This window comes from Carassius auratus, chromosome 25, assembly GCF_003368295.1.
Source record: "Carassius auratus strain Wakin chromosome 25, ASM336829v1, whole genome shotgun sequence".
Classification (NCBI taxonomy): domain Eukaryota; kingdom Metazoa; phylum Chordata; class Actinopteri; order Cypriniformes; family Cyprinidae; genus Carassius; species Carassius auratus.
This window is the reverse complement of record NC_039267.1, coordinates 9,095,107-9,120,106: the sequence shown is the minus strand read 5'-3', so window position 1 is coordinate 9,120,106 and position 25,000 is coordinate 9,095,107. Positions and strand designations below refer to the sequence as shown.

The 25,000-nt window shown below is 36.7% G+C and overlaps 1 protein-coding gene across 8 annotated transcripts in view; it reads right to left on the bottom strand.

Annotated features, from left to right (window-relative positions):
* Positions 1-22,696, bottom strand: part of LOC113043694 (A-kinase anchor protein 13-like) — a 22,733-nt gene extending 37 nt beyond the window's left edge. The window contains exons 1-22 of one of the 8 annotated variants that reach the window (XM_026203233.1): positions 22,605-22,696; positions 19,734-19,896; positions 17,223-17,290; positions 16,935-17,001; positions 16,692-16,842; positions 16,378-16,487; positions 15,371-15,517; positions 14,992-15,239; positions 14,754-14,879; positions 14,489-14,606; positions 14,145-14,396; positions 12,814-12,890; positions 11,638-11,819; positions 11,170-11,270; positions 10,666-10,848; positions 9,234-9,380; positions 9,044-9,114; positions 8,229-8,273; positions 7,285-7,335; positions 6,467-6,940; positions 3,405-3,717; positions 1-2,018 (exon numbers count right to left, since the gene is read on the bottom strand). The exon at positions 1-2,018 is cut by the window's left edge and continues 37 nt beyond it. In XM_026203233.1, coding sequence (XP_026059018.1) covers positions 1,960-2,018; positions 3,405-3,717; positions 6,467-6,940; positions 7,285-7,335; positions 8,229-8,273; positions 9,044-9,114; positions 9,234-9,380; positions 10,666-10,848; positions 11,170-11,270; positions 11,638-11,819; positions 12,814-12,890; positions 14,145-14,396; positions 14,489-14,606; positions 14,754-14,879; positions 14,992-15,239; positions 15,371-15,517; positions 16,378-16,487; positions 16,692-16,842; positions 16,935-17,001; positions 17,223-17,290; positions 19,734-19,896; positions 22,605-22,622 — 3,171 coding nt within the window. In that variant the 5' untranslated portion in view covers positions 22,623-22,696 and the 3' untranslated portion in view covers positions 1-1,959. Of the gene's footprint in view, positions 2,019-3,404; positions 3,718-6,466; positions 6,941-7,284; positions 7,336-8,228; positions 8,274-9,043; positions 9,115-9,233; positions 9,381-10,665; positions 10,849-11,169; positions 11,271-11,637; positions 11,820-12,813; positions 12,891-14,144; positions 14,397-14,488; positions 14,607-14,753; positions 14,880-14,991; positions 15,240-15,370; positions 15,518-16,377; positions 16,488-16,691; positions 16,843-16,934; positions 17,002-17,222; positions 17,291-19,733; positions 19,897-21,481; positions 21,721-22,604 lie in introns of those variants that run through there. The other 7 variants (XM_026203225.1, XM_026203228.1, XM_026203232.1 and 4 more) reach the window with 7 other exon arrangements.
* Between the last annotated feature and the right edge of the window lie 2,304 nt (positions 22,697-25,000).

Here is a 25,000-nt window from a genome sequence, read left to right as displayed (position 1 = left end):
CTTCTGAAAATGGAAATTATATAGTGTCCACATACAATAAGGGTCCGCTGCGTGAAGCAGACCTAAGTTTGAATTGCATTAACGTGACGATTTGGATTCTTCTTTAGTGCATTTCTCATGGCAGCCAACATGAGTCAAATGAGCGAGAATACTTCCGAATATCTTTAATTGCGCTAGTAATAATTCATTTGGACTTCTATGTTTCCCTGAAAGAAGATTTGTCGATAAAAAAGGAACTGCCAAACACTGCAGAATCTGTGAAATATTTAAGGCTACTTAACGTACGCGTTGTTCAGTTCTCCGACAAAACAATGCGTTTGGTAAAGTCTGAGGTGTGTTACGCTTCAGGAGAGACAAAGGAAATAACAGCGCTTGAACATCCCACAGCGCCCTCTGTCGGTCGAGGCTTTCAGTTCTCGGTTTAGCACCATAACATACCAGCATGCAGAATGTCAGCGTCAGCAGCTGTTATGCTGAATATGCTGACGGATAACAAAAATCTCTCGTAATGAATATCTTAAATCCCAAGAGGTCAGAGTGAACTGATCAATAAATGAATCACGAGACATTCATCACTCTAAAGCATTAGAGAGGCGTGTTAGGTAGAAGTTTAATGGCAGAAAAATAAAACCAGAGCATAAAGCTTAAATTAACACTTTTTTTTTCTGCGCAATTTCCCCTTTGTTAAAATATTTCCTCATGTTCAACAGAACGGTAAGCCTGGCCAGCAGGCGAGGGCTTTGATTGGCTAAAATCTAGTTTTTTTGAGTGTACAAACCAAGCGTTTAATACACCAACACAATCATCATACTTTTACTTTAAATCAACATTTCTGGCTTGAGCGTAGATACTTTGTGGCTTATAAAACTTGAATTTGTTAACCTACATAAAACTGAATCCCTCATCTCGTTCAAATTGTGTTTAATAATCTTTAAAAAAAAAATAAAATAAAAAAATACTGCAGCAATACTGCACCCGCTCTTTTGGTAGCTTAATATGAAAGCTAGCTTTCTGTTTGGTTTAACAAATTTACATAACATTCATATGGTACTGTAAAAGATTATCAAATAAAACCTTGCACGCACATAGGAGACAGTTTGCCAGTTAAGTGGAGCTGATCGATTGTCTCAATTTAAAGCCAGCTGTTTTTTCCCACTCAACGTGTGCTTATAAAGTGCTAAGGAAAAAAAAACGCAAAAGTTTTGTGAAGCCTTTAGAGTCACAATAAAACTTTTTTTTTTTTTTCTTAAGTGAAACATGAATTTTCAGTCATTTAGGGATGGAAATGTGGTTAACAAAAACAATAAATAAATAAAAGAGAATATTTGTTACACTCTTTTGCGCTTCCATTTCTTTCATGCTCACTAAATTGTTTTCCAAAGCATCCCTTCTATTCATAAAAATGATTTTGTGACCTTTTTAAAAGAAATAAAACCTTGTGACTGTATTTAAAAACAAGCCTGGTCCATTATTAACTAGGCACATTGTAACATGACGGGGTTGAAAGAAAAGGATGGAAACATATAGATACTTAGTCACTGCATTGCAAACTGCAATTTGACTCCACTCACTTCGATTATTAGTATCTTCATTAGTCAGATGTCCTTCAGAAACTGAATGTGGCTGTCTCTCAGCGTGATGCCACTTGCTGTTATATATCTTTTTGTTTTTCACAGGAAGTCTGTGTGTGAGAAAGTGCCTGCGGTGGGTTTATCTGACCCAAACTCGTGCTCCAGGTCCCTGCTCGGATTCATAGGTGTATGTGAGGGGATGGAAGGCACTGCAGTATGCTGGCCGCTGAAAATCAGGAAACAATCCCTATAAACTTCCTGTCCAGGCCTGACGCCCATCGAGACCACAGGTATGTGCTTCTTACTCTGGTTTATAAGTCCATGACCAGAGACCAGCAGCCCTGCCTGGAGGGATTGTGGGATAGTGGAAGATGAAGAGGGGGCCGAATCAGCAGAAAAAGATCTCTCCGTCCGGGGTAGAGCCTGGAACCACAGTGCTCGGAGAATCTGTGAAAAGAGAAAAACTCATTTTACTTTTGAGCTATTCAAAGTAATCACACTAACACCATGAAATGGCATTTACAACACATTGACCTTACATAATGAAGTGAAAAACAATATTTAGTGGTATAATAACAGTGTAGGGTGGGAGTTTCTTTTATCTGTCAGAATTTGAGCGCACTGTAAAACATATGTATGGAAAAATGTATAGCCTGCCGGTTATTAGACAAATTATGGTTTAAGAATTATACTGCATGACTGATGAACATTTCTGAAATAAATTATTGTAGTAATTGAGAAATGCCATATCTGTACTGGATTATACAATAAAATATATGTACAATTATATCTATAAATAAAAAATATTGGATAGATAAACTAGAACAATGATCACAAAAAAAGGAAATCTACATAAATTACATAAAATAATCTCCATACAAACAATAACATAAATAAATAACCTTCATACAATTTTTTTTATTTATATAAAATAAAATAAGGATCATTTAAATAAAAAGAAATCTTCATGCAACAATATAAACATCTATAGAAATCTATACAATTAAATATCTATGTAAAAAAAAGAAGACCAATCAATGCAAGCAATCAACCGTAATCTATAAAAATCTACATTAATCACATAAAATAATCTCCATAGAAAAAATGAAATCTTTATAAAATTAAATAAATCATTAAAAAGGATGGATGGGTGGATGGATCAATCGAACTTCATAAAAAATTTAAATTTGTGTAAAACTAAATAAATATGAAAATATGAAAGAAATCAAACAGATAATGACCATAAAAAATACATTTATGGAGAATCTTCATACAAAAGAAACAAAATAACTATATATATAAAAAAAACAATTGTAGAAAAAAATAAGGATAATAATAAAAAAAGAAATCTTCATACAAATATATCTAGAAATCTATAGAAATCTATAAAATTAAATAAACCTTAATACAAAAAAATGCATCTAAGTAAAATTAAAATTACAAATAAAAGTAAAATTAAAAGAAAACGAGACAATAAAAACAAATAAATAATTATACAAAAAATTCTATAAATAATAGTAATTAAAAAACAAATAAAATACACAGAGAGAAATGCAACTATGACTGTTTTAGAGAAAATAAATAGGTGCCTGGGAAAAAAAAAAACTAACAAACATTACGGTTTAGTGGTAATAACATGAAAAAACTGACTAGTACAAATCAAGTATTACAGAGCACTAAATAATCAGTTTCTTTAATATTTCTCATCACCCCTGTGTCATTAAATCACCATAAAAGCAGTTTTGGGACCAGGGAAAGTAACCATTTATTGAAATCAAGCCTTTAATAGAGTAACATGAATTTCACGTGATGTGATGATGATCTACACTCTACCTGCAGCCTGGCTCTGCTGCCCCTTTCCCTTCTTCTTCTTCTTGTCCTTCTTCTCCTTGGATTTGGCCAGCTGTAGCAAGCGGCTGGGGATCTGGCTCTGCGCCTCGCTGTTCTGGCCTTTCTGGCTTGAATTGGAGGAGAATGGATTGAGGTTCTTCCCTTTGCGTTTGGAGTCCATGCGGGACAGGAAGTCTCTGGCAGACGGAGACGAGGAGAGTTCCACCTCTGAGGGGTCGGGCTCCAATGAATCCGTGCTCTGGAACTTTGAAGAGTCCTCAGACATGCTGGAAGGGGTCCGGTTCTTCCTTAACTCCTGCAGATGATGATGGAGAAATTAAAATAAATGTGCAAGCATTCTCTTACAATTGTTTCTGGGAACCTTAAAAATTGTTTAGACATGGCATCAAAAAGCAAACTGAAAAACACAACCTCATAGTTGTAACTGCGAGTGCTATTAAGTTTCAAATCATTTCAAGGTTTCAGGAAAAAGGAACTATATTAAGGATGAAGATCATATGTTAAAAACAAAATGGATATAATTATGCAAACTTAATGTGCAGGGCTTTTGTTTTCACATAATTACAGAACAGTTTTGGGGTGGAATGGAAAAGATTAGGGATTCTCTCAACTTATCAACATCACATAGTGCGAGAGTATTGTACCATCACAGAATAATGACATACATATGAATCTTCAACATATTTCCATTCACATTATATAGAAAACGCTGATGAAAGAAAGATTCAATCTTCACCCTCATTCCAAACCCTTGTGACTTTATTTCATGGAACATAAAAGGACAAATTATAAGATGGTGTGAGTCACTCTTTTCCATTTAATGAATGAAGTCTTCTGACTCAGGAATGATTCAGTTATGCATCAGATATCGCTTTCTTTCATGAACAGGCTAAAGTAACCTATAGGGGGGATTTTCAGTGAATAATGACTCAAATTTAAGTTTGTTCCTCGCAGAAAATCTATTCAGAAGACTTGGAATATACACTACCATTAAAAAGTTTGGAGGGTTTATATATATGTATATATATATATCTATAAATAAATATATATATATATATATATATATATATATATATATATATATAAATAAATGCTGTTCTTCAGAACTTTCTGTTAAAGGGCACCTAATATGGAAAATGCACTTTTACATGATCTTTGGACATAAATGTGTGTTGGCAGTGTGTGAACACAACAATCCTGAGACTCCTAGTCTCAACTAGGCCAGCCTTTTGATTCTCTAAACAGTATGACATCACAATGCTTAGGCCCCGCCCACAAGGGCTGACTGACAGTCCTGTATTGCCATAGTTTCCGCAGCTGTAACATCAACAGTGTCTCATAAGCAATCCCCTCACTGCTTTGTGAATGTCATTTCGTTATAGTGCTTGGCGTTTTAACCGCATTTGTGTGCGTACATTATCAAAGTGTTATAGTTAAGTGCAGGGGTAAGCAAGTTCGGTCCTAGAGAGCCGCAGTCCTGCACAGTTCAGCTCCAAGCCTGAAAACAAAAACATCACCTGCCTGTATCCAGTGCTTTAAGTGGGCCGGTACGCACTGGTACTCAGTACCGCCACTTCCAAATAAATCTCTTGAGCGTACCGCCACCTCTCTGTGCGCCCAGAACGTGCTTACAACTCAACGTGGCCGGAGAAAGTTTGTGAAACGCGCACACTTAGTTCGGTAATAATTCAAATACAGTGAACAACACTTAACATGTTCTCCTGGCTTCACACTCTGAGTACTAAAACATCACGGAGTCGCTGGCTGACACCCCACCAAGCCTGAATGATATACATGCAGGTCAGGAGTGACTGACAGTTCGCAGCACTGTGTACAAAAAATACGTTTAAGCTCATTAGCGTTAGCTTTACAGAAAGGTCTGATTTACGCACTGTTACAACAGTCATTATTTTATTTATTTTTATTTTTTTTACAATGACATTTGAGTTCATGATTTTAATGTTGTTGTTTCTTGTGGCAGACTAAAGAGTAATGACAGACGGTTGATCTTTGAATACAAATTTAAGCCAATCTCATCTGGTCACCCTATTCTAAGGGTATTTGCACATTTTATTTATGTTCAGTAGCTCTTTCTAGCTCAAGCAAATCCACAAACTAATAAAAGGATTTATTATGTTTTATAAGGTCATCTGTTGACTGCTGTATATAAAACCCCTTCAATATAGTTGTTGTTACCTCAGGGGATGAGGGGAGTCCTCAAAAAAAAAAAAAAACGTATATATATATATATATATATATATATATATATATATATAAATAGCTATTAGCTATTTGGTTTCCCTTATGTATGGCTGAACACTTCAAGGTTGCCAGGTTTTCACAACAAAATCCGCTCACGGACTTGGCAACACTGGTCATGTAGCTTCTACTGACTATTTATTTCTGTAGGTATGCAAAGCGGAGATGTATAGGAGATTGCGGGAATATGCAGCTCATTTGCATTTAAAGTGCTACACACCTAAATATATATATATTTTTTTCAGACATGATCCAAAAATATAATTTTCCAGATGTTATAATAAAAGATCTGTGGGGTATTTTGGGCTGAAACTTCACAGACTTGTAAAAAGGGGCATACTAGATGCCATTTAATCAAATAACCCTTGGTTAAAAATCATGGTTTCCATAAATAAAATTAAGCTTGATTGATAATAAATTGATCGTTGAATTGATAATAATAAAAAATGTTTCATGAGAATAAAATCATGAATGATTTCTAAAGGATCATGTGATACTGAAGACTGGAAAGAGTTTTTAAATTGAGATAAAAATTCACAATATTACTATTTTTGTTCTAGGTTTGATCAAATGCATTCTTAGTGAGAATAATTTTCCCGAATTTGACATACTTTTGAACAGTAGTGTAGCACACGAGTCATATGGAGCTCCAGTCCTAATTTACTTTCATTATATCAAAAAGAGTGGCCAGGATGTTCTTTAAAAAATGAAGTCACTCAGGTTTGAAACAACATGAGGCTGAATAAAGAATATTTTTGGTGAACGATCTTGACCTTGAGCCTCACCTCCATTTGTCTGATCTGCTCTGCCTCTCTCTGAACTTGCTCTCGTTCTCTCTCTAGTCTCTTCTGGCTGTCTCTGAGCCGCGCCAGGTCTCTCTGATACTCTTCTTTTTTACTCTGCAGGTCTTGCTTGTCCTCTTCCAGCTCCTTCCATCTTCTCTGTGTTTCGTCCTCTTGGGTCTGCAGCTGCGATTCCCTCTGGGCCAGTTCCCGTTCCCGCACTTCCCACTCTTTTTCCCTGCGCCTCCTCTCCTCGGCGTGGGCGGCCTGCTGCTTTTGAAGGCTGGCCACTTCTTGCCGCTGCTTCTCCAGGCTCCGCTGTTTCTCCTGCTCAATAAGTGAGCTGGGCCGTGATGAGGAGGAGGAAGAGATGGAGTTAAGGGATGAGACGGATGGGTGGCGTGAAGAGGGAAGGGGGCGTTCGCTGAGGGCATGCCGTTGGTCCTCGATGAATGTGTCTTGCTGGATGACAACAGCCTGTGTTGAAGGTGAGCAAAGAAAGTGGTTTTAATTGATGATGCAAACAGGAAAAAAGTAAAGCTGCTAAACTGCAAATGTGCAAAACCAAAATTCAGGTGAAACAGGCCCATCTGGTGGCCACAGAGCACCTGTCCCGGGAAAGGCCAACAATCACCCACTTAATAGTAGTACAAATCTATAAGAGTGTATCTGAATACATCATAATGCACTCTGCTTGATTACAAGCCTGCAAAATAAATCCCTGCATTTGGAAATTTCTTTTTCTTCTGTCGTGCTGCAGATGGAAGCTGCTGGTCTGAACACCAGTGAGCGATGAATAAGGCAAAAAGAGAATGACTCACCTGTAACGTGTTCAGCAGGTCATGGAGCTGAGCGACGCTCTGAAGAACCTGCTGTGGGAGGATCAGAGGATTCAGAAAATGAAATCGCCACATCTCTACAAGCTGAGATGCAGATCACTAGTCTACATTTTGTCACTTTATATTTGAAACTTTTATAAATAATTTCATCTATACATAATTATATATATAATTATACATTTTTATACAAGTATATAAGTACATTTGTAATTTTATATTGCTAATCTTAAACATTCATATAATTCTAGAGCAGTTGTTCTCTTTGTTTTTATTAATATAATATACATTATACAACTATATTTAAATGTATTATATTTTCATATGTGCATTTATTTAAGTGTGTGTGTAATATATATATATATACACACACACACTATATATTAATACTGTATATATTTTATACTGTATATACTGTATATATTTATCTCTCTCTCTCTCTCTCTCTATCTATATATATATATATATATATATATATATATATATATATATACACATTTTTGATGCATAATTATATATACTATTTTTATTATATATTATGCATTACATATATCATTTTATATTTTTATATCATAAAATATATGTTTACAGGTTATTATACTGTATAGTTTATTATATTATATAATTTGTATTATATATAATAATAAAAAAATCTCTCTTTCTCTCTCTCTCTCTCTATATAAAATATAAATAAATCTTCTGGCAAGAAATAGTATTTATTATTATTACTGATTTAGGTAGGATCAGAAAATAATGCAACCCTAACACAAACTCATGTTGCATGCATTAATCAGAAAACCACAAGCTTGGGAAAGAATCTTGTCAAAGTATATATACGGCTAGGTTGTCTGGTCATGGTACTGAAACCAATTCACCTATGGCGTGATCTTCAAAGCTGTCCTGAACTGTTTCTGAACAGAAAATCTTACCTCGTTGTTCCTCTTGAGGAGTAGCAGGGGATTGGCGTTGCTGGCCTGTGGGAGAGAGAGGCAGTCACATGCTCAGTGCACTGGGTAAGAGGCTACTGTACACAAATCAATAATTAGCAATCCATGTGCGATCCTTAGACAGGGAACTGCAGGACCTGCCGGAAGTAAGCAGCTGTGATGACAGGTCGCATTGCTCTGAGTCTGAGGACAGTTTTAATGTGTCCTCATTATCAAGTTACTATACAGTCATGTTCTGCGATGAGCGTGTGTGCAAACTTATAGTTCACTTCAGGTAACGAGTGCTACAGCGGACATACACTCTGATGCTCAGCACTTAATGCTTTGAGCATATGGTGATGCACAGTTGAGTAATGAATCAGATGGTAATGGGAACATATCTTAGAACAGCACTTGAAATAAGAGTGAACAAAGCTTTTTTATAATTTTCTACTTATAAAAATGCATATGTAACTCATTATGTTAAGATTCATTATTTAGTTTTATTTATTTAATTATATGCATTATATTAAACATAGAAGAGTTCAATAATTAAAAAAATATATATATTTTCTTTAATCTGAAGTTATGTCATCTGCACTCATTTTAATTAGCTTATTTGTTTTGTGGTCTAGAAATAACCGTTACATATATCCTAATCATTTAACATCACAACACTTCTTATTTTTCAGAATGTACAGATTTAAATTGTACTTTTGCACTAATTTCAACTAACTTTATCTATATATGATGACATGCTACATGATCTTTCTGATAAACACAATTTCTGAAAGCTGCCTGTCTTGACCGGGTTGTACCTTCTTTAGAACGCTGTCTGACTCAGTCCTGCGGAGCTCTGCCGAGTCTTCCGTCTCCTCTCTGTCTCCATCTGCAGGAGATCAAACACAATCAGACTCACCTGGATCAAACACCCACGCACACGAGTCGCATCACAAAATGCTCTCACGCACACTCACACATTCACACACACGTGGAAAACGCGCCCACCTTTACTCTTTGAGATGTTCATCTGGTGACTATCAAAGCCTCCGAAGGTTTCCGCCCGTCGTGGCAAAGTCACGGGCCCCGCCGCACATACGCCATCCTGCACCGCTGCTCCTAGACTGTCATTTACCAGAACCTGCAATGTCTCAACTACACACAAACACACACAAATTCAACATGGAATAAAGTGTTTAATGCAGATAAACACTAAATAGTCGATTTATAATTGGTTAGATTCTCCCAAAATGGAACAATCAAAAAATTAATAAAAAACAAACACACCAACAGCTCACAAAAGGTTAAGAGGAGACAGTAATCAATACTCTTTCCCATTCTTGACCTGCAGCATTAAAGCAATCCATTATCTGTTCCTGCCCTGTGGATTCAGATCAGCTTTACGTATCGATTCTGCCCATGTCCACGTTCCTCTAATGAATACTCCTACTTGCTGTATGAACTGTGACAAGCACTATCTATCACTCCCACATTCAAAGCATAAGCATCTTCTCAGCACTTTCAAGGTGTTTTTTTTTTTTTTTTTTCTAAGTACACTCTAAAATGCTGTTCGGGAATATCACTTACTTCATTTTAATTGTTGTTTTGTCACTTCCAACGGTTTTGGAGGAGTTTTAAAGAAATAGTTTGTAGTTTTTGTTAAAGCACATTAGGGCTGCGCGATTAATCGATATTAAGTTGAGATGATTACGCTGAAACGACAAATATGCCTCACATAAGAAACCCAGGAAATGCCTATAGCGGTTGCCGAATAAACAGGAGATATAACTGCTTTCATTAATTCAACGTCACTAATAAACACACTACTAAGGCAAATTATGAAAAAATTAAATAAATATCAAATAAAAATAAAAATGTTCAGCGTCCACCTGTATTTTAATGTCAAAAATAATTTAAATGTCAACAAATAGCTACAAATGAAAAATCTTTTTTTTTTTTTTACCATTTGTTGCATTTGTGTTATTTTCATACAAAAAAGTCTAAGCATAACAAAAATTCTTAGATTTTTTACTTAAATTAGTATCAAATGACCAATTAGTATCATTACATTGCTTACTTGTATCATAACAGCAAAAATTAATTGAGGTTTAAATAATAAATAGTGTTGAGGTCTTTCTGAGACTGTGTGACTCACATATTTAATGTGATTCTGGTTAAGCAAGGTTGTGTAACTGGCCAGGGACCATACGCACAAGCTGCACTATAATCTGATGCAACATGTAGCTAACACCCTCCACTTCATAGAGTCATTATAAAACTAAATTATGCTCTAAATCTCAGCCCTCTAAGATTGCAATGTTCATAAAAACATATTCTAAAATGTATCAAGTTTACTAGCTGACATATGTTTGTAAGACGCCTACGGTGTTTTTCCCGACTTTATATAATAAGCATTATATAACTGTACTGGTCATCTCACCTTCCTTCAGAGCCTCTTTCATGATTGGCTCTCCTTTGGTGATGTCATCGGGTGTGGCCCTGAAGAGCATTCGGTTGCGAAGGATGGTCTCGTCTGGTAAGCCACAGTCACACATGTCCCTGAACAACTTCACTTTCTCCTCCAGTAATGTCAAGATCTGCTCATCCCTCTTATGCAGCTGATCTGTAAAGACAGATGTTTATTTCATGATGAGAAGCGTAAGATTCACTGCATTTTAGCATCTTCTACATCTAATTTTCATGAGTTTTCAGTCATTTTTAGTCACTAGAGTGTTTAAAAATCATTTTAAACAGACTGTACTCATATGTACTTGTATACTAGTATAAATATTTTATATATATATATATATATATATATATATATATATATATATATATATATATATATTCACACTCATTGTGCAAAGACCTTTACTTTTTCCTCTAAACCCAAACAAACCATATCTACACAAACACACAAAAATGAAAAAATGGAATCCAGTACCTCTCAACTCCTTTACTTTGATTTCTTGAAGTCTTCTGTCCTCTTCGTTTTCACTAGGCACACCTTCATCATCATCACCCTCCCTGGAGGAAATCGAGAGTCTGTAAAGAAAGACTACTAGCTCACAAATTGTGATGTTTAAAGTACCTATTGTCATTATGTTAAGCTGAATTATTATTAATTATGATTTGTACTATTTTATCAAGATGAATGAAAAATAAAAACACAGAAAAAGTAATGTAGATAGATTTAAAAATTAGCTAAAGATTACAATTTATGGTGTTATTTTTTGTTTTTAAGAATTACATTTAAGTGAGCATAAGATGATGGAAAAGCTAATCTAAATCTAAAAATTGAAAAAATGTATAATTAAATATTCAATATTGGCCTAAACATTTTTTTTATTGATCGATATATTGTGCATACATTCTTCCTGTATATAAAATGAGAAACCGATTCGAGTCTCACATTGACTGCATGGCCTCCTGAATGAGCTGCATCCATGTGTTCCTCTCCTCCTTGGAGCTGGTGTATACTTCTACCATCTCAGGCTTCTCAATGCCTGCCGTTATCAGGAACAATCCTTTCTCCTCATTGGCTACTTCCCTCACAATGAGTTTCTGCAGGGAGATGACAGTGGAGCGCTGGTCCTGAGAGTGGAGAACAAGAAGATGAGATGGGACTAGAAAATAAATGGGCCAAGGTTACACAATTAGAAAGCTCCAAATAACTTAAAGGAGTCATATGATGCGATTTCAATTTTGCCTTTCTCTTTGGATTGTTACAAGCTCTTGGTGCATAAAGATGTTCTGAAGCTGACCTCGCTCACTCAGCCCACCGTGTGTGACGCAGTGTTTTGTTGTGAATGCGAAACTACTTTGTTTGGCCTTCCAAAAGAGGACACAACTAGAAATCAGTGGATAAGTTGTATTTACAACACTGTTACAGAACAGTCTGGCCCAAATATTCAGATGTGTGCAATGCATTTTATGGAGGACTGTTTCCTGATCCTGGGAGAGCAGACTACAATGTCAGCTGTTCTGACTCTCAGACTGTAAGTACGTTTACATATTGAAAGGATTTCAAGTAGCGCTTGTTGATTATCATTTCTCCAATCACAAATGTAGACATGGTTTTAGGTTTACTTGTCGCGATGGAACACAATGCGTAAAAAGATGCATAAAAAGTTCATGGCAGGAAATGGCATCCTTAATATGGTGCGAGGCGTAACATTTCTGACACACACTTGAGGAATTCAGCCAATCACAATGCACTGGATGGCTGGCCAATCAGAGCAGACCTTGCTTTTCAGACCAGACCAATGAGCCTTGTAAAAATCGATGCATTTCAGAAAGGCAGGGCATAGAGGCGAGTCAATGTACAGTTTGTGGGAAATAATGTCTTTTTTACACGGCATGAACAAATTGCATTACATCAAATACACAAAATGTTCTTTTTAGCAACATCACATGACCCCTTTAAAATGCCAATGTTCCTATGAAAACCAGTGCTGATAAAGCTCCAGAGACATTACACAATACTGGATTCCAGCATCCAAACAAGAAAAGGTAATGTAAACAGTATTGATGAACACTGTTTAGGGAGTCACAGGCAGAGGTTTAATGATAAACATAATAAACATACCAAGGATGCGAAAATATATTTCTGGTCTTTCTCCTGAAGGAACACAATCACGTCCCTCAGCAGCAAAGCCTGGACATCTGGAGAAGAACACATCAAATAGATTTAAAAACAGGCCCTGTTTGTGTTAGTGTGGGTGTGAGTTGCTATGGTGATAGACATGACTTAGTTTTGTCAGCGAAATGTCAAGGCTGTTTATCGATGCACTGTATTTTGAAATGTGAAACTAGCTTATTACATTTTCTGAATTAAATGTGAGAGGCAAAAGTCACACCACAATTTCAAAATGTGGATGGCTTCCATGGAGCTGTTCTACAGATGCTATTTTCCTCGCCTCTTTGATTGTGCTCTTTTGGTGTTAAAGTGTTGTGGGTGGTTGCTAGGGTGTTGTTATGTGGTTAAGGTGCTCTAAATGATTTTAGCATGTTGCTGTTATGTGGTTGCTAATGTGTGGTCAGTGAGTACTAGGACTTTGCTATGTGGTTGCTAAGGTGTTCCGAGTAGTTTTGCTACTCGGGACGTTGCTGTTGATATGTGGGTTTCAAGGTGTTGTGAGTGGTTGCTTCTTGTTATCGTGTCCAGGGTGTTATAGTTGCTATACGGTTGTTAAGGGGTTCAGAGTGTCTTCAGAGGTGGTTGCTATGCGGTTGGGAATGTGTTCTGAGGGTCTTTTACAGTTATTTCATGTTATTTGGATGGATGCTAGGGTGTTGCTATGCAGTTGCTATAAGGTTAAGGTATTCTGAGAGTCTTTTTCACATGTTGTTGTTAAGTGGTTGCCAGGGTATTGCTATGTGGTTGCTATTGTATTCTGAGTGTCTTTTACATGTATTTGTTTTTATGTGGTTGCCGGGGTGATTTTATGCAGTTGCTATAAGGCTGTTAATAAGTTCTGAGTGTCTTTTACATTAAATTGTTGTTATGTGGTTGCCAGGGTGTTGCTATGTGGTTGCTATAAGTTTATTGAGTTCTGAGTGTCTTTTACATTTAATTGTTGATTGTGTTATTGTCTGAGTGTTGCTATGTGGTTGCTATAAGGCTGTTAAAGTGTTCTGAGTGTCTTTTACACATCATTGTTTATTGCGGTTGCCAGGGTGTTGCTATAAGGTGTCCTGTTAAAGTGTTTTTCACACTGTTACTTTGTTGCTAGGGTGTTGCATGTGGTTGACATGCTAAGGTTTTCTGAGTGGGTTTTATTATGCTGTTGCTGTAATGCAGTTGCTAGGGTGTTGTGGTGGTTTTTCTATGCGGTTGCTAGGGGTTCTGAGAAATGTTTTATCTTTTTATCTGCTGATATATTCATTCACCAATGAACCGGTTGCATTGGTTCTCACCCTTGAGTCTGCCCGCAGAATTCTTGAGCTGCAGTTGCCCATCGTGAATTAACTTCTGCCCACGTAACAGATCCTCCCTGGCAAACATCTGCCCGCTTTTCATCCTCATAATAGACTTGCTGTCTGTCCTGCTGTACACTTCCTTTAGCTTCTTTTTCTTCTCATGCTCATTCACTTTATTGTCCACGGCAGCAATCACTTCCTTCACCAACTTCAGACCCTGGGTTACATCTGCATGGTCTTCTTCATTTTCTGTCATGAAATACTTCAGAATATTACCTGGAGCACTACAGATGAGGTCAACGGTATTAAAATAGCCTGACTAGTATAGTAACTAATCGTACCATTCGTGTGCTGCAGTATTCTCTGTAGTAAGACAGGATACTTTGTTATTCGTTGTGTGACTAACAATATACACTCAGGAATGCTTAGCCGTCGGACAACTGGGCTGCTCATCTTTTTCTGGAAAACAGAAACAGATGTGAAACACAGTTCCATTTTCAGGCTTGAGCAGGAAACAAAAGGAGGATAAGAATTAAAGTTCCAGGTTAATTTTATAAACTAACATACTATGAGAAATTTGTGAAAGCAAAATAATGAGATGGCTACCTTAATGAAGGCTTGAAAACGTTTGTCTTTGGTGTGAAGCTCCTTGTAGAAGTTCACAGCTTCATTGTGTCTGCTGCAGAACTTCCCATAGACCTTCTTCATTCTTTCGGCACTGGAACCTGAGAACTAGGGAGAAATAAATGGTGGAAAAAATGATACGTTACTTATACAAAATGTTCCATAGATTTAGAGGCACACTTCTCAATGTTCAATCACAAGTTTGACAACTACAACTTACCTGAGAGACCAGCACATCACCAATCCTTCGGATAACAAAGCCACCCTCTTCATGGCTGCCTGACTCTTTCTTCCTTTCGAGAAGCTGTGAGAAGAACTGTGTGTGCAAGTCCAGAACGTCATCTAACATGGGGAACATCTTCTCTACAGTCTGGGCCTCCAGTTGAACCTCTCTAAGTAGCCCTTTACTGTAAACATCAGCCATGATCTTCAAGGTCCTCACATGGTGCATTTCTGTCTGGATGAGTTCTAATAATGAGAGGAGGCAGGAACTTTATCATATGACCTTACAAGTGTGTCAGTGAACTCATTCAACAGTTTCAATACTTCTTCTCACAAAGTTTGAAAGTGAAAGAAGAAGCTTCTTGGGAGGGTCTTACCATAGATGACATCTTGCCTCTTGATCACATCCTTTTTAAGTGGTTTCAGGAATTTCTTGTCCACCGTAAAACTCCATGAATCTGCTTCCAGATCTTTGACATCAGCTTCAAACTCTCCCATCAACTGACTGTCCATCATCTCTGTACCTGCCATACAGAACGATTAGAACGATGCTGTTGTCTAGACTATATACATTTGTTTCGGTTTATATAAAGTGAATGTCATTCATTCATAAAGATCAGCATACATACCAATGTTAAGGGCTTTAATGTTTTTGAAAGATGATGATTATGCTTACCAAGGCTGTATTTATTTAATAAATAAATTAAAAACAATAACAATGTGTACTGTAATTGAAAATAGCTGTTTTTTTATATAAATTTTATTGAAACTGTAATTTGTGATGTAATGGTAAATGCTGAAAACAGGTGCTTAATATTTTTAGGAAATCGTAGTATTCGTATATCGTAGAACACCATTTATTTGACATCTAAATCTTTCTAAAATGTTAAACATTTATTCAGTCTCACCTTGGTCTAATTTAATCCTTGCAGGGAAAAATCCATTAATAAATAAATCCAAAAAAAAAAAAATTATATAAGATTTTTTTTTTTGGATTACTTATTAATGGATTTTTCATATTATTTATATAGATAGATAGATAGATAGATAGATAGATAGATAGATAGATAGATAGATAGATAGATAGATAGATGATAGATAGATAGATAGATAGATAGATAGATAGATAGATAGATAGATAGATAGATAGATAGATAGATAGATAGATAGATAGATAGATAGATAGATAGATAGATAGATAGATAGATAGATAGATAGATAGATAGATAGATAGATATATTTGCAATTGTAAATGATTTAATTATTACAAATAACCACTAAGTATGTAAATAAATAATAAAAAAAAAAATCCATAACTTGATTGGACTCAAGACAAGTGTATATTTTATTGGTAATGATTCAAGTATGAAATGAAGAGACTTACCCTCATCAGTAAGAGATTCTGTGGACTCACTGACTTTACAGGTCTTGTGAAGAGAGTCGGTCGATTGGGACAGAAACTTCAGATTCTTTAGAGGAGTGTCTTCCATTGGTCTGAATGTGCAAAGAGCAGAAGATATATTGTATACTCCATGTTTTAATGCCCTACTGATTTATAATATAGTGAGCTCAAAATCTAAATATCAAGGCCACAATGAAGAAAAACAATGAAGAAATCTGCAAAACTGTGATTTTTAAAGCTATTACAATTTTAGATCTAAAAACATCTGTATGTTATCAGCTAGCATTGGCACTGACCCTGCAATGTTATTAATGGACATGCTCTTGGACAGCGGGTTACTGTTGAAAGACATGACACTGCTGGGGCTTTTCCGAGGAGGGGCGAGAGGGGCGGGTTGATCATCAGGAATGGAGATCGCAGACCACGGACGATCCCGTGCAGGCAGGGCTAAACATATTAACAAGGTAACATGGTCATATTTTAAATGAAGCAGAAATGCATAAAACATGGAAAAATGCACAATTATATAAGGACTTTACTTTTACTTCTAAGCGTGACACCAGGCGTTGAAGCAGAATCTGGAACGGTCTGCTGCTGTTTTTGCTGCTGAAAGAAATATTTAGTCTTTAATCTGCATAGATCCATATTACTTTTAATGTAAATAATGACAGAATCTTACATTTGTGGTAAACTTCCCCACTACTCGTGTTATTTCTACAGTTTAGGTCATTCAACTGACAATAATTAGCGAAGAAACATATCAAACATGCAAAAGTTGCACCGTTTAAGACTTATGTAATATGAGAACCAAGATAGGAATGGAATACCTTCATTTTGACCTTGGCACAAACAGGAAGACTCTCTCTGCAGCCTTTGTGTACCTGTGCATTGCAACCTGAAAACAAACACACACACAAACCGTACAGTCAGTACTGACTGAAAGACATTGATCCATCAATTTAGTGTTATATTCCACTCGATCATATCCAAAAGCAGACAGAATAAGCCTGAAACTAGAAAAGTCGGCAGCAAACAGAACAGGCATCTGGAAGAAACACTGTACCAAACACTGTGCCATTTCCTGCTTCTGCTTGTGTAGGAGAGAGTGAGATTAGCCTTTTCCTGCGTAACTCCACCTCTGCTGATGTTTACCACAAATTTAACCACAAACACTTCAGTTGAGTCATTACTAGTCTTCATTGTTTAAAGATTTCAAGTATATGCGCTAAATCGGTGTTTACACTCATTCTTTCAATGAAAACAAGCTAATGCAAATTGTGCATTTCAGAAATTAAATATATAAAAAAAGAAGAGTTGATTGAAATTAAAATGCAAACACATTATATAAACATATGACACAAGTGATTGGTTACGCCAAATGTACAACCAGTTTGATATTACGCATATAATGCAATATGCAAAAATCCTAACATTATTGCTAATCCTCAGTCCAAACATACCTGCACAGATGGTGCTTTGGCTTTTCTCTGGCAGTTTACTTTGCACCTCATGACCACAAAACTGCATTACAGTTAGACACACCCAAAAGAGATTTGCAAGCTTTTAAAAACAAAACCACACAATCTCAGATGGTGTGCATGATGGTATCAAGGCCTGCTAGACCTTCAACAATCTACATGTTTGAAGGCGTAGAGACTGTGATAATTTCCCCCACGAGTTCACAACTTTCCCCACTCCCACAGAACTTCTCCAGCAAATCCCACACAGTCACGGAAAGCGACTTTTTTTTACAAGAAAAGCAACATCCACTATCACTCAAAAAGCTGGGTTCAGCAAAAAAAAAGTTTTTAGCATTTAATAGCGGAGTGTTAAATGGTTTAATAATAACAACAACCACAACAAAGCTATCAGACAAGACTTTCAGATATCTGATCAAACTGTCTAAAAGTGTCTCGCGCATCAGTCACTTTTGGGAAACGAGAGGAAACGGTAATGAGTCTGCCAGCACATCCTCTGAGAACAATAAACAGAGAGAGCAATGGTGGTAGCGTTGCGCTGACAGGATGTCCCAGCACACGGACTGGCCTCGGTGCAGCGCTGAGCCTCGCCAGCTGTGTGCGGGTGGAGCCATAGAGTGATGCAACACTGTGTAAGGCCTGTCTGGGCAGATAGCCAAGATTACTCCTGTTCCTTCCATTAAAATACTGCTCACTCTGAGACACATATTCACCCAATTCTCCACACGTATCGTGGCCAACCGTGTCTCTCCAGAAATCTCATGCCCAGCTTTAAATCACAATTAAGTACCTACATCTTAGAAGCAGTCGCTGACTAGCTCATTAAAATAGCTTTTTTATTTCTAGAGACAATCTGCGGGAATTTTCTCTATAGAATCAAATTTATTTAACCAACTTCCTGTGTGAATCTCTTGCGAATCAAACTTCTGCAAAAAAAAAAAAAAAAAACACTTTCACGGTGGTAAGTTTAACTCCATGCATGACTGCTCTGCAAATAACAGTAAAGGAGGAAGTGCCAAAAAAGACATGAGCCAATGGCACAACAAAAGAAGCAACAGAATACAACAGATCAGTATTTTACCTTTTTTTTGTTTTGTTTTTGCACACTGAACTGATGTGATCCAAATACATTTTTATTTAAGCAGATGTATCGTATGCATTTTTATCATAAATTGCATGCCCTTACCTAATTTTACAGGAGTTTTATATAAGGAGTTTTTTGTCATTTTAGCCATATCGTAAATTTATAGTATTATTGTTCTAGCATGCAATTTAATTTATTATTGTTTCCTTTCAATTGAATTTTTTCCTCCAACACAGATAGAAAAGATATTCCCATAACTCTGGGAAACTCTGAAATATAGATTAATAAAGAATTCATATAGTAGATGTTGAATAGTGTACTGACTGAGCAGAACAAAGAACAGAATGGAAGAGCACAGAATTTTGAGTATAGCAATACAAAAAAGTATACAGCAAAACAGTAGATAGTATAGAGTAGTATAGAGTATAAAATAGAGAGTAGAGTATAGACCAGTATAAAGATTATAGAATATAAGAGTAGAGTGTACAGTGTATTATAAGAGTTGATTAGAAGGGAAATGTAGAGAGGAGAAGGACGTATGTTTACAAAAGGTTATAGAACAAAAAGTATAGAACAGTAAACAAAAATATAAGAATCCAGAATATGAAATAGAAGAGAACAGAAATACAGCATTGAATAGTAAAAGACGGTTATAAAATAAAATAAATGAGAATGTAGAATTGAAAGTCTTTGTAGAAAGCACAGTAAGGTTGAAAATAGAGCGCAGAATAGTAGAGAAGATTATAGAGAGTAGAATAGAGAGCTGTATCTCTTACTGGTGCAGAGAAAGGCATCTCTAGTGTTGATGGATTTGTTGCACTGCTGGCAGGGGATTGTGGGTACTGCCATGACCGCAGTGAAGAGATGCCCGTTTGAGGCTCTCTTCTCTTTGTCTTTGGCATCTCGCTCACGCTCCTTATTCTTGTCCTTCTCCTTTTCCTGCAAAATACAGGCCAAAAGGTGAATGAGTGAATCAGAGTGTAGATGTGTGACGTACAGTGATTTCAGACAGTCCAAGCTGTGCATTAGACTCAATTACAGTGAGGTCCCAGTCCAGATGGGAGATTCAATGGGAGCGGCGCACATCCATCATAAAACTCCCAGGGTCAGCAGATCACGGAGAAACCCCATCAGCTGCACAATCAATACTTTCATTCCTTGTCATCATTCATCTCCTGCTGCAGGGATGAATACACACTCATGTATTCTCAAAATCTGTCTATCTTCAACATCACATTTACAGTATCCTCACTGTTCTCAACATTATATCTACCCATCTATCTACCCATGTGTCCAACCGTCCTCAATGTTAAAATATATCCATCTTTTCATCAGTCCTTTCATCACATTCTTACTACAGTATCTATCCACAAACTTACCCATCCATCTATCATCCACCCATCTTCCATCTATTCATCCACCTATTTATACATTTATCTACCATCAATCGATTTACCAATTTACCAATCCATCTACCTAACATCCACCCATGTACCTATCCATTTACTCATCCATCTATCCATCCATCCATGTATCTACCCATCTCTAAATGTATCTACCATCTATCTACTGTCTCCATCAATCCATCTACCTACCACCAACCAACCATATACTTATCTATACATTTATATACCCATAACTCAATCTACCAACCATCTACCCATTATTCCATCCATCTACCTACCCAACCATCCATCCACCGATCTATGAATTTATATACTCAATCCATCTACCATATACCCATCCTTCTATCTATCTACCTACCCCTTAACAATCCATCTACCAACATATAAACGTACCCATCCATGTAGCCATCTACACATCAAATACACTGTCCTTTTCCAATGTCTTTAACACTTTACTTGAAGTGTCAAAACCACAGTATGCTCACTACATCACTCCCTGAGAACAAAGATAGCTCAAGTGGAGAAACCTCAAATTGTGACCATATTCACATATCCACCCTGATTACAAAACCCTGTCTTATCTGCTGCAACAATTACATACCAAGATTGTGATCATGTGCAAGCCACAATGGGAATTTTTTTTTTATTTTTATATATTGGCCACATTCAACTAAATGGATTAAAAGCTGTCTTATTAATTCTTAATATCCAATATATACTAAAAACAAGTAAAAGGCTGCTGTATATTCACTGAACTAGTATTCCAGTGAGTATGGATGGGTGGCTTAATGTCATAACATCAGAAAAAATTATTTGGCTACAAACAGTATAGGAAGATAGATAGTCAAAGTGCACTTCCCAAAAAAGTTTAAACATGGCTAAAAAGTAAAAACATGTCCAAACACAAACACAAGTGATTTACGTAATTCACGCCTTTCTCAACTGGAGCGAAACAATGATCTCGGGAAGCAAAAAAAAAAGTTTCCAAGCCACTAGAATAACACATTGCACATGAAACCTCTAAAACATCAGAACATAACAGCAAACAAATGTCTATTTTCTATATATACGTGACGGGAAAAAAATCGAACATCTGCTCTTTGGTAACACAGTCTTACCTCAACCAGACCACCAGTATTCTTGATCTTCAGTGACCGACCCCTGCGGTAAAAACCTACGACACAACGTAGACATCCCTGATGCAAGGTAGCCAGTGAGTGCACTGGCCTGAAGGTATGGCAGATGAGGTTAAAAGTCTGTCTGCACAAACACATAAGTTCCCATGACGGAGAGCAGGCGAGCCAGCCAGAGGAAGTGACTGCAGTTTCTTTCTGTCGTCTTTCACATTGGGGCTCAACTTAAAGATACAGTTCACTTCCTTTTACCATAGACCCTCCCTAATACAAAAGGCAGCTTTCTGTTTGTGTTGTGACATTTAGCTGATTCAACACAGATCGAAATTCGAATCGACACTGCAGTTAATTCAGACCCGGCAATGTTACATCAAACAATGAAGATGCATGCATCCTGTTTATATCAATTGCCTAGTTACCAATATGACACTCTGTTAAAAAACAAAAAGCATGCGACAAATTAATGTGTAGGGTTTTTTTAGGTCAAAATATGTGTATAAAATCCTAAATAACCATATTTAAATCCACAAACCATATATGGTGGCCCAGCTGATTTATGTGGACATCAAATAAATGTCATGACGGTTCTCCGAAACAGTGAAGTCATAGATTTTAACATGTATTTGTTTCCACTGAATTGCATGAGCTGTAAAGCTTGGTGTTAGCTAGTATATTTAAACAGAGCCATGGAGAGACCACAGCTTGCTTCTACATCCTGTTGAACTTCCCTACCGCGAACCCTTGTACGACAGACAGAGTGTGCACACATTTGCCTGCACAAGAGCAAACTCTGCAAGCGCTCTAGCAACTTCAGATAGTGCGGGGGTTGCTGAGAGCTTTCACACCATCAGCAACCTCGTCATCAACAGGACCACAGGAAGAAAACCTCAGAGTTAAATAGCAGGTGCATGGTGCTGCATCAAAGAACACATTAGATCAGCATGATATGTGGCAAACTAAAACGATAACATTTGTTTCCACTAATAAGGTCTGAGATGGTTAAAATAAGCTTTGAAGGAAATGTGTTGGTTTTCGAGCGGAAGAAATTCTAGATTGACTACAGCTGAAACACATATACATATCATAGTAAAGTAAAATGTATACCAACCTTGTTCTTTTTGCTCATCTTGCTCTTGAGGTAACTGAAGGTCCTGCTTACTTTGGTTCCTCCAACTTTTCCCTCACTGTCACTCCGCAACGGCCCCGATCCTCCTCTGATATACTGAATGAGACAAAAGAGGAAAACGGCAAAAATATAAACTGGTCCTGCATCCTAATTTGCATACTATCAATTTTAACAGTATTTAAAATCAGAATAAGTGTGCCTGAAATCATAGCATGTTGAAATTGTCCATCTCGTCACCTATCCATACCAATAAACTGACAAAAACGCTAAAAAAAATATTAATATTATGGCCTATTAACTTGATAAATATTAAAATAAATAAATAAATGCTTGGACTTTAACATAACCAGTTACCATGTGATGCAGGGGTCGTACCCTGTACTCTAAAGATCCTGATGTACCTGGGGAATGAGAGAAAAAACACTGATTAAACCAAAAGTACATTGGAGACAAGACTACGACTAACAAAATGACATAAACGAGACCACAGAACAACAACTGACATTCTTAATCACTTTTCAATGAGCCCCAGGAGTTTTGTACTTGTACAAAAAGAAATTACACAAGAAGTTTTATGGCGTGCATACATTCTAAAGGCACAGCCCTGCAGAGAACAAAGGCAATCTTCAAGCAAAATGCCACATTGTACAACACTCAAAAAACTTAAAGAAAATATTGCACTGCAACCACCAAAAGCTTAACTCTGAGAGATTAAATGATTGCTGATGTTTTGCAAGGACTGGAGAAACAGGCTCATATTGTATTTATTTATTTGTTGTCTTGTATAATAAATGATTATGCTGTGTTCTGTACAATAGTTTTATATATACAACAAACACACACACCACACACACACACAACCACAACCAATGTCAGATGAGTTATATATATATATATATTTTACACACACACACACACACACTTTAAAAAAAGTTATATATTAAGACCAAAAATTATATTAATGCAAACAAAACACTTTGAAACATTTTTATTAGTTCCAGTGCTGCGTAGTTACTGCATTTAGCCTTTAGGGGCAGTATAACTTACTCTGTATAATAAGCTTGAAAAAGACAAAGTATATTAACCTTAATCTATATTTAAAAAAAAAAAATACACTTTATTTTGTCAAATGATCCTGGAACTAAATTAGACTAAAATTTCAGATACCGATTTGTAATGCTTTCTTTTTACAATTTAAAACGAGCCCTAAGCAGCTGTGAAATCTATAAGCAATGCTATGAAAAGTGTTTATGTGGATCTAAATGACTTTGAAAGACATGGAAAAAATGGAGCCAATGGAAAGGAACTATACAGACGTGGCAATGTTTCATTTGGGAGACCCACTATCCATTCGTCCCAATAATCCACAGGAATGAATGACTTGAGCAAAAGTATGCGTCAAATACAATATTTCTGTCAGATGAGGGTCTGAGAAGACTTTTGCAAACACACACGTCTGCTATACCGTACATAAGCAACACTGTGTTACAGTGGCTGTAACAAACCTCAGTACTCAAGTGTGCAATGTACTTTGAAATATCTGTGCCATTAAACCAAATGCATTATGATTCAGGAAGCAAGTAATAACGTTATTAATTCAACTAGTCTTAAAGGGTTATTTCACCCAAAAATTTTAATTTTTCTCCATGTTCTACTTACCCTCGAAGCATCCTAGGTGTATGTGACTTTTCTCTTTCAAAATAATCCAATCGTAATTATATTAAAAATCGTAATTGATTTTCCAAGCCTTTCACTGGGGGTAAGTGGGTGTTTGTTGTCAACAGTTCAGAAGACGTGAAATAAAGTGTGCACATCTGTAATAAAACATCCCTGACATGGCTCCAGGGGATGAATAAAGTCCCCTGTTAGCAAATCCATGTGTTTTTGTCAAATAAATATCCAGATTTCAAACATAGTAAACACTTTTTTTCTAACATCAGATGACTGCGTAAGATGAGCAGGCGGAAGATGGAAGACGAAACAAAGTTTCCTTACTTTAGCAAAGGAAAACCAGTCTCCTCTTGGCTTATTTCGGAATCCTCTGATGTTTTTCTTTACAAATCCTCATTTTGTGCTTCTAATTCGTGACCGGCGCTTTGTTTTGTTCTCTCTCCGCTCGTCACTAACCATGCAGCGCTGACGAACTACGACATCCGCCTGCACGTCTTCCGGTTCCCAACAGTCAGCAGAAGTGAGAAAGAAAAGTGTTTATTTATTTGAAATCCTGATATTTATTTTACAAAAACACATTGATTTCCCTTAGGGGGCCTTTATTCACCCCTCGGAGCCATGTGAGGGATGTTTTATGTTTTGCACACTTTATTTCACTTCTTCTGAACTGTTGACAACAAACACCTGCTAACCCCCATTGAAAGACT